Source organism: Engraulis encrasicolus, chromosome 21 (genome assembly GCF_034702125.1).
Source record: "Engraulis encrasicolus isolate BLACKSEA-1 chromosome 21, IST_EnEncr_1.0, whole genome shotgun sequence".
Lineage (NCBI taxonomy): Eukaryota > Metazoa > Chordata > Actinopteri > Clupeiformes > Engraulidae > Engraulis > Engraulis encrasicolus.
In genome coordinates this window covers 21,521,755-21,531,754 of record NC_085877.1, presented here as the reverse complement: position 1 = coordinate 21,531,754, position 10,000 = coordinate 21,521,755, and the positions used below count along the sequence as shown (strand labels likewise).

The following is a 10,000-nucleotide window of genomic DNA, read 5'->3' as shown; positions in this document are numbered from 1 at the left end:
GCACGCATCTACGCTGCCGGGTTCGACTCCTCCAAGAACATCTTCCTCGGGGTGAGTCCTTATTATTACATTATTACATTGGGGTGAATTAGTCATTAGCGGATATAGCAGTAGTGATGCACACTATGTATATTTACACTACATCGGGGGTGCTCAGACCTTTACAACATGTGAGCTACTTATTTAAATGGGTGTGCGAAAGTGATCTACTGGGGGTTGGGGGGTTTCTCCCCTGAGAAAATGTGAAAATACAGCTGTTAGAAATGCAATTTTAACACAATATGAGAATGTATTTGTATGAAAACACATCAATAATGAAAGGTGAATAACAACCTCATACAGACCTTATTTAGTCCTACTGTAAATTATGCCTGTTTTTGATCACAAAGGGAGACCATATAGGCTATCAAGTTTATGATAAATTTAGTTTTCATAAATGAACATAATATTAATGAAGACTCTTGGTTTCTGGACAGATTTTATGTAATCCCCTTTTCACTTTAATATGAGTGCAGAGCGATTTTCTCCCTCCCTGAAGTGTTATTTCATGTGTGCATGCTTGCTGTCACCTATTTGAAGTGGTTTGGGATTTCATGGAGGACTTGTGAAGTAGACAGAACAGCGGTTTGCGGGCGTTTGGCGTTTTCACGTGGATATTGTGTTTGTGGACGTTACAGACATCCCAAGTTCCAAAAAATAAACAAGGAGACATCTACTGAATGAACCGAAAAGCGCGCTCTCTGTCAAGCGACCGCGCTGAACAGACCATTTGAAAAGACGTGCCTGCACTCAGGTTAAACAAGCACACAGCATTCACTCTCCCCTCACACACATGCCTCTAATCGAAGTAGCCAACTCCACGCTCAATGCGGGAGTTGCATCTTGCAGAAAAAAAGCAGGGGATTGTAGGTGTTCGAGCTGTTGTTTTCTTCTCTGGCTTTTTCTTTTGAGTGGTGACGCTGCCTGTACTAACTGAACATATAGTGCACAGTATCTGCAAACGTCTCGTGCCGTCCTATTTTTTGTGCTCCGATGTTATGACTTATGAAGAGTTTGTTGAGAGTGTGGCGCTTGACAGTTATCCTCCTTATCTGAAGACGTCGTTGTGTTTATGGTAGGCTATTTACAGTGTAGACGCCTGGAGTTAGCCTGTCAGATTCTGGGTATCGGGGAACTCCCCCCCCCCCCCCCCCCCAAGTGCTCTACGATCTACCAATACTGCCTTCGCGATCGACTGGTCGACCGCGATCGACGTATTGAGCACCCCTGCACTACATACTATGTGCACGCATTTATATATCCGGGTTCGACTCCTCCAAGAATATCTTCCTCGGGGTGAGTGCTTATTATTGCATTATTACTTTATTACATTGGGGTGAGTTAGCTATTACCTCATATAGCAGTAGTGATGTACACTACATACTAAGCGCACGCATCTACACTGCCAGGTTCGACTCCTCCAAGAACATCTTCCTCGGGGTGAGTCCTTATTACCTCATATAAACAGTAGCGATGTAGGCTGCACTATACATTATAGTGATGGTTAAATCACAAGAACATGCTCATTGGGAAGAGTTAGCCGTTATACCTCATGTAGTGCCTAACATAGTCCATTAGGCGTACAGTGTTCTCAGTACTGCAAGAATATCTTCATTGGGGTGAGTCGTTATTACCTCATATAGCAGTAGGCCTACTGATGTACACTACTTGATTATACTGTATGTGGACTATACACTAGGGCTGAACGATTTTAAGAAAAAAAAAAAAAATTGCGATTTCTCTGACAGATATTGCGATTTCGATTTCCACCACAATTTTCCCTTTCTTTAAATCAGATTTCAGTGCATGGGGCTCTGTTCTCATGTCCCACATCAGTTGGTCCAGTTCAAGTGACTGTCTTTTCTAGTGAGTTACCTGTTTACGTGAAGCATGGAGCTTTCTGATTGGTAGCTGATACAGAGCCGTTCTATCAGAGCTATATGTTGTTTTCTACACCACAAAGCAGGAGCAATAGGCAGAGCATACAGAAGTGCAATTACTGACTAAACAAAACATGGATCAGTTTAGAGCACGATTTTTCTGGCTTTGACGATCCCAAAATCAGGTTGTCTGAGATAGCGATTTTCGATTTTTTCAATTCGATCTTTCAGCCCTACTATACACTATAGGCCTACATGTACACATACAGTATGCACCATTTGTAAAGTAAGGCTCGACTCCTCCATGGGGTGAGTTAGCCATTGCCTCACTAGGATTGCCTCATATAACAGTACGAGGCCAAAATGGCTAGTAGATGTTAATCTTACTAGGCAAACGCACACTCAGTAATTGGTCAAAGTGGCTTGTAAGTTGATCTTTTCCACCAGCCAAAGTGCCGTTACTAATTCTAAATGGAAGGTTGCTATGGCCAAGACACCGTCGTTAGTTCTATCGCATATATGGGCACGTCTGACTTGCCCACAAGATTATGCTACAGTTGTCATGATTCCTACAAATTTACAGATCTCAATAGATTAAAACAATACCCCGCGTATCTTGACGACATTCTAAATGCCTCGCCTCACCATTAACTTTATCAAAACAGGCACCTCGTCAATCTGCTCTCCTCCCATAGGAAACTCCCCTTGATTTATTTTCCACTGCGTTCCCATAGTTAGGCCTATTGATCCGAAAATATCCCATACTCTTCACGCTACTCTCTCAACTGATAAACGCTACAACCACAGGAAACATCTCCTCTCGTGGGGAAGAAACGCCCACGTGAAACGGGTGTCCCTTTGCGCAGGGAATATCTCTCTCTCTCTCTCTCTCTCTCTCTCTCTCTCTCTCTCTCTCTCTCTCTCTCTCTCTCTCTCTCAAAGTTGACAGAGTGATGGTCATTTGGGAGAAATAAACATGTTTGAAATTTGATTAGACCTACTAAGATTTGCTCCAGATTAACTGTACATTGCTGGTGTTTCCAGACGCGCGATGCGACATGTGTCAATTCAGTGCGTAATGCTTGCAACTTTTTTGTGTGTAATTTATGAACATGCGTGCCTTGGCGCATTGATACACTGGAGTTATGCGGTCAGAAAAGTGACCTAATAGTGGGACTACTTCAGGTGTGCATCTATAGACAGTTAATCAACACCCAATTTAGCGCGTCACAATGGGAGATTCCAGACTGCCGTGGTATAATTAGCATATACGTACTGTATGTGTTATGTCAAGAGCATCTTCAAGGCCCAGCCATGGCTCAATCGGCTGGGCACTGGTCTGCTACACCGGCGACCGGGGTTCGAGTCTGGCCCGGGTCATTTGCCGAACACTCCCTGTCTCTCTCCCCACTCCCTTCTTGTCACCCTCTAAACTGTCCTGTCACAAAAATAAAGGTTGAAATCCCCCCAAAAAATCTTAAAAAGATAAGTTAGGCATTCTTACTACTGTATGTAGTCCTACCTATAATGCTGGTTCTGTCGGGGATAAGGGATTGCTGTATATATAGAAAAATGAAACATAACGCACACCAAAGCTATTTAAGCGCGTAGTGGATGTATCAAAATTATTTTTTATAAAGAGAAATGGATGTTTACAGTGCCCTCCATAATTATTGGCACCCCTGGTTGAGATGTGTTTTTTAGCTTCCAATTATTTAATTTTTTTTCTAAATAATATGGGACCTTAATGGAAAAAAAGAGAAAAATCCAACCTTCAATACAAGTGCATTTATTCAGTGGGGAAAAAATCCCACATAAAGAAATAATTATTTGACATCAAATAATGTGTGTCACAATTATTAGCACCCCTGGTGTTAATATTTTGTACAACCCCCTTTTGCCAACAAAACAGCACCTAATCTTCTCCTATAATGTTTCACAAGATGGGAAAAGACATAAAGAGGGATCTTCAGCCATTCCTCTTTGCAGAATCTCTCTAAATCATCCAGAGACCTGGGTCCTCTCCTCTGTACTCTCCTCTTCAGCTCACCCCACAGGTTCTCAATGGGGTTGAGGTCAGGGGACTGAGATGGCCATGGGAGGAGCTTGATTGTGTGTCTGGTGAACCATTTCTGTGTAGATTTGGCCATATGTTTAGGGTCATTGTCTTGCTGAAAGACCCAGTGACGACCCAGCTTCAGCTTTCGGGCAGAGGGCAACAGATTTTGATTTAAAATGTCCTGGTATTTCAAAGCATTCATGATGCCATGCACCCTAACAAGATTCCCAGGGCCTTTGGAAGCGAAACAGCCCCACAGCATCACTGACCCACCCCCATACTTCACAGTGGGTATGAGGTGCTTTTCAGCATGCGCATCTTTCGTGGTACGCCAGACCCACTTAGAGTGTTTGTTGCCAAAAAGCTCAATCTTGGTCTCATCTGACCAAAGCACACGGTCCCAGTTGAAGCCCCAATACCGCTTGGCGAACTCCAGACGCTTGCGTTTATGATTGTGAGTGAGGAAAGGTTTTCTCCGTGCATGCCTCCCAAACAGCTTGTTGGCGTGTAGACAGCGCCTGATGGTTGATTTGGAGACTTTGTGACCCCAGGATGCTACCATTTGTTGTAATTCTGTAACAGTGAGCTTTGGAGATCTTTTGATTTCTCTTACCATCCTCCTCACTGTGCGTGGTGGCAAAATAAACTTGGGTCCTCGTCCAGGCTTGTTTACCACTGTTCCAGTTGTTTTGAACTTCTTAATTATTCCTCTCACAGTGGATATGGGCAGCTGCAGTTGAGTGGCAATCTTCTTGTAGCCTCTGCCTGACCTGTGAAGGTCGACGCACATCTGCCTCACTTGTATGCTGTGTTCCTTTGTCTTTCCCATGTTTAAGAGTGGATAAGAGAAATGGCCTCGGTGTCACGTCATATTTATACGCCAGGGAAACAGGAAGTGATAAATTACTAATTAAATGTTCCTACATACTCTGGTAAACTTTGTAAACTACTGTAGAAATGACAGAAATGCTTCAATTATATTTATTTCCTGGGAATTGTTAAGGGTGCCAATAATTGTGGAACAGTTGATTTAATGAAAAATAATTATTTTTCAGTCAGGGATTTTTTTATTTTCTTACAATTCATTTGAGTTGAAGGCTACATTTTCCTACAATTTTCAGTGTGACAGTATTCTTCTGCAATAAACACTGAATTTATTTTAAGGCTTTTAACACATCTCAACCAGGGGTGCCAATAATTATGGAGGGCACTGTATATGACCAGAGTAATGATGACCTCTGTATGACCTCTGCGATACCTTACCTCAGTATAAATTAGCTTTATAGCTAACTCTGATGTTAGAACTGCCTTGTGCATGGCCCCTGTCAAATAAGCTAATAAACTAAACTAAACTAAACTATCACATATAAAACATTCATGATGGGAGGTAAGAGTGAGTCATTCTGTGGCTACACTGTACACGTACACTGTGTGCGTTATCTCATATGCTGTAAAACATTGATGATGTTAGGGATTTTAATCTCATAGCATTGGTGAGTCATGCTACGCCAAAGTCCCAGCACTGTGAAACCTTATTTTCATAGACGTCCTAATATATGTCTTAGGTCTTCAGAGTCTCCTCTCCTGGCTGTGCCATGGTGAAATGGCATTATTACTGTATGCCAAATGCTGGATCCAGCTTCCTCTCTAAATTTGAACTAATGCCCTAACAGCATCATGTTTTAAAAATAAGTTTTTTCATCTGCCTTAGGTGATTGTTATCTACTTTCTTTAATACTTTATATTTATACAATATATTTCTTCCTCTCACGTCTTTTACTTTTCTCTTTAGCACATTGAATGGCACGCAACACACAACACACAAAAACACACACACATGCACACACGCACGCACGTACACACGCATGCACGCACGCATATCACACACACACACACACACACACACACACACACACACACACACACACACACACACACACACACACACACACACACACACACACACACACCACATGCACAAAAAAGCACACACAAAAGCACACACAAAAGCACACACTCACAGCCTATTATGAAATATCTTCATAACCACGCAACACATCAGATCAGTTTACACTTTGCTTTCCTTGTCATTTTAAATAGTAGTGAGAACATTCACTATAACAACACAATACCAAATTTGTTTGCTGTTGTTTATTTCAAATCATGGCATGCTAGAGAGCGTGTTATATTCATATAGTATACATTTTTCAAGACTCTTGCCCCACATGGTTGTAAGGGCAGCACATTGCTGCGGCACTGGGTTATGTAAAGAATGCCATGAACATACTGTATGGCCTCAGGGGTGGAGGGTGATATTTAACTGTTTCCCTAAAGGCCACACACCATCATAGCGCTGCTGTTCACTGCTCAAGGCTTTGAACAATGCACTGCCATTTCATTCACATCACACGTATCGAGTGAATAACATAACCTATACCATCATGGCAAGTCCCACGTGCTTTTGTACTTAATGTCTGCCCAGGACTCAATATTTTGCTAATTATTTTGCGGTGGTTTTTGGGTGGGACCTTTGTTGTTTGTGTGTCTGTGTGTTTGTGTGTGTGTCTGTCTGTCTGTCTGTCTGTCTGTCTGTCTGTCTGTCTGTCTGTCTGTCTGTCTGTCTGTCTGTCCGTCTGTGTCTGTCTGTCTGTGTGCATATACAGTATGTGCGTGTGTGCATGCGTGCGTGTTGTGCGTGTGTGTGTATGTGTGTGTGTGTCCAGATAGAGAGTGTGTGTGGAATGTTTGGGTAGTGCAGGAGCAGAGACCTGACCTGCTTTTGTGCAGCATTCTGGGAGGAGGCTGTCATCTATAATAGATGCATAGATGAGGTGTATGCGTGCCTGCGTGCGTGCGTGCGTGCGTGCGTGCGTGCGTGCGTGCATGCATGCATGTGCGTGTGTGTGTTTGTCTGTGTCTATGTGTGTGTGTGTGTGTGTGTGTGTGTGTGTGTGTGTGTGTGTGTGTGTGTGTGTGTGTGTGTGTGTGTGTGTGTGTGTGTGTGTGTGTGTGTGTGTGTGTGTGTGTGTGTGACAGACATGTGTGTATGAGTGGGTGACTCATGCCTTGGCTGTGCCACACAGAACCCCCCTGCTGTCCACACACACACACACACACACACACACACACACACACACACACACACACACACACACACACACACACACACACACACACACACACACACACACACACACACACACACACACACACACACACACACACACACACACACACACACACACACACACACACACACATACAAATACAGGCCGAGAAAAAGTTCCTGTGTCTCCTCAGCCTGCATCGGCAGAGTAGTGGTACCATCACAGTGGGGGGTGAGGAGTTTGTGAACGAAGTGGGCCAGTGAATAAAAAATGATGTAGAAGTTGTAACCCTTACTAGACTAGTTTTATGAAGTCTTTAAATAGTCTACTCTCTGGATGGACTTGAAAATTGACTGTTGAAAATACACTAAACTCAATTTTAGTCTCTTCTTAGTGCTAAGAGTGAAATATTAAGTTGTCACAAATGTTACAGTAAAGAAAAGATCTCATATTGCGAACTACTGTACATAGTTCCACCGACGGTCCACCGATATGCACACACAACCACACACACACACACACGCATGCACGCACGCACGCACACACACACACACACACACACACACACACACACACACACACACACACACACACACACACACACACACACACACACACACACACACACACACACACACACACACACACACACACACACACACTAGTTCTACAAGTGCTACAACAGGTGACATGGAACCTGTAAAGTTGCACTGCCTTGTGTTGTGGCCAAGAAGAGTCAACAGAAGGTCTGAATCTGCAGCAGCAGTCCTCACACACACGTACACACACACACACACACGCACTCACACGCATACAGACACAAACACACACACACACACACACACACACACACACACACAGACACACACACACACACACACACACACACACACACACACACACACACACACACACACACACACACACACACACACACACACAGCGGGTCTGAATGTGCATTAGTGGAGTCCAATGTATTTGGGCCAGGTCCAGTTCAACAGCAGAGGCGGCCATTTTGGGAGCACAGAGAGGAACAGAAGGTTCAGTAAAAGGGCTTGGTGTGTGTGTGTGTGTGTGTGTGTGTGTGTGTGTGTGTGTGTGTGTGTGTGTGTGTGTGTGTGTGTGTGTGTGTGTGTGTGTGTGTGTCTGTGTGTGTGTGTGTGTGTGTGTGTGTGTGTGTGTGTGTGTGTGTGTGTGTGTGTGTGTGTGTGTGTGTGTGTGTCATATGCGTGCGTGCATGTGTGTGTACGTGCGTGCATGTGTGTGTGTGTGTTTGTGAAGTATATGTGTAAATGTAGTGAGGGTAGTGTGTGTGCACATGTGTGCTTGTGTGCATGAGTAGAAGAAGTGTGTGTGTGTGTGTGTGCGTGTGTGTGTGTGCGTGCATGCATGCATGTGTGTGTGTGTGTGTATTGTGTGTGTGCCAGGCTGTCCTGACTCTGGTGGGGTCAGAGTGCCATATGGTGGAGCGGAGTAGAGGCAAGATGGCACATCTACATGGGGCCTCATGGGAAGACTCGGTGGGGGAAGGGGAGGGTGGAAGTGTGCGTACATGTGTGTGTGCGTACATGTATGTGTGTGTGTGTGTGCGCGCGTTCGTGTATGCATGTGCGTGCGTGTGTGCATGTGCATGCCTGCGTGCGTGTGTGCATATGCGCGTCTTCCTGCGTGTGTGCATGTGTGTGCGTGTGTGTGTGACAGACAGCAGAGTAAGCAAGATGGCACATCTACATGGGGGGCCACACATGGGGAGCCTGGTGGGGGCGGGGGAGAGGGGGGATGCAGGACAGATATTTGATGGAGGGGGGGGGCAGAGAGGAGACAGAGAGCAGCAATTAGTTAGGGGGTGGTGGGAGAGGGAGGGGAATCACTGAACAAGGGGGGTGAGATGCGGTGGTCTGGGGCTGGTGACAGTGCTGCACTGGTACTCATGCAGGCATACAGGGCGTTTTCCCAGTGGGCCACCACTTCTCTAGCCTGGGAACTCCCATACTGCCTTTAGTTCTACACATTCGTTTCTCACTTGTGATTAGGTCTGGTGTTAACCAGGCAACCACTTCTCAGGGCTGGTGGTGTTGTCTTTTGTGTGTTTGTTTGTTTATTTGTTTTTTTCCTTAGAGACCGGCCCTCAATTTAGATGGGTCAGCCCATTAGTCTATCTCAGTGATTTTCAACCTGTGGGCCGGGGCCCACTGGTGGGCCCTGAAGGTATTCCAAGTGGGCCTCGAAATAATTTTCTAAAAATTATAATCACATTTTGGTGTGTGTTGCTGTTGATTTATTTGAGTTTTATTCGTAATTGGGTCAGAGGTGGGCCCCAGAACATTTCTGACAATTTGGAGTGGGCCCCAAGTTGGAAAAGGTTGGGAACCCCTATCTATAATACAGACATATTTAATACAGTGAAAGCGAAAAAAGTGAAAGCCCATTGGGAAACTCCAACTCCCATTGTCATTGTGACACAGCACTCCACAGCACACAAGTGAACACTGCACACTGCACACAACGAAAGTGCATTTATGCCTCACCCGTGCAAGGGGGCAGCCCTCAGTGGCGCCCCATGGGGAGCAGTGCGGTGGGACGGTACCATGCTCAGGGTACCTCAGTCATGGAGGAGGATGGGGGAGAGCACTGGTTGATTACTCCCCCCACCAACCTGGCGGGTCGGGAGTCGAACCGGCAACCTCTGGGATGCAAGTCTGATTGTACATTAATAATTCTTATCGTAAATGTATTTTAAATGTACAATGTAGCCAAAAACTCATCGCAAACCAGGACTGTGGTTTGAATATTACACAAAAATAGTTTTTACATCTTTGATTCCTTGTTCTTACACTATTATTACCCCTTTCTTACACACATCTAACAATTGACACAATATGTGTTGTCCCTGAGCACACAAATTCAAATGTGTT

The 10,000-nt window shown here is 44.7% G+C and overlaps 1 protein-coding gene across 1 annotated transcript in view; it reads left to right on the top strand.

The window, feature by feature from the left end:
* Positions 1-10,000, top strand: part of peli3 (pellino E3 ubiquitin protein ligase family member 3) — a 63,962-nt gene that overhangs the window by 29,890 nt on the left and 24,072 nt on the right. Inside the window, exon 6 of the mRNA XM_063186373.1 lies at positions 1-51. This exon is cut by the window's left edge and continues 146 nt beyond it. Coding sequence (XP_063042443.1) covers positions 1-51 — 51 coding nt within the window. The remainder of the gene's footprint in view (positions 52-10,000) is intronic.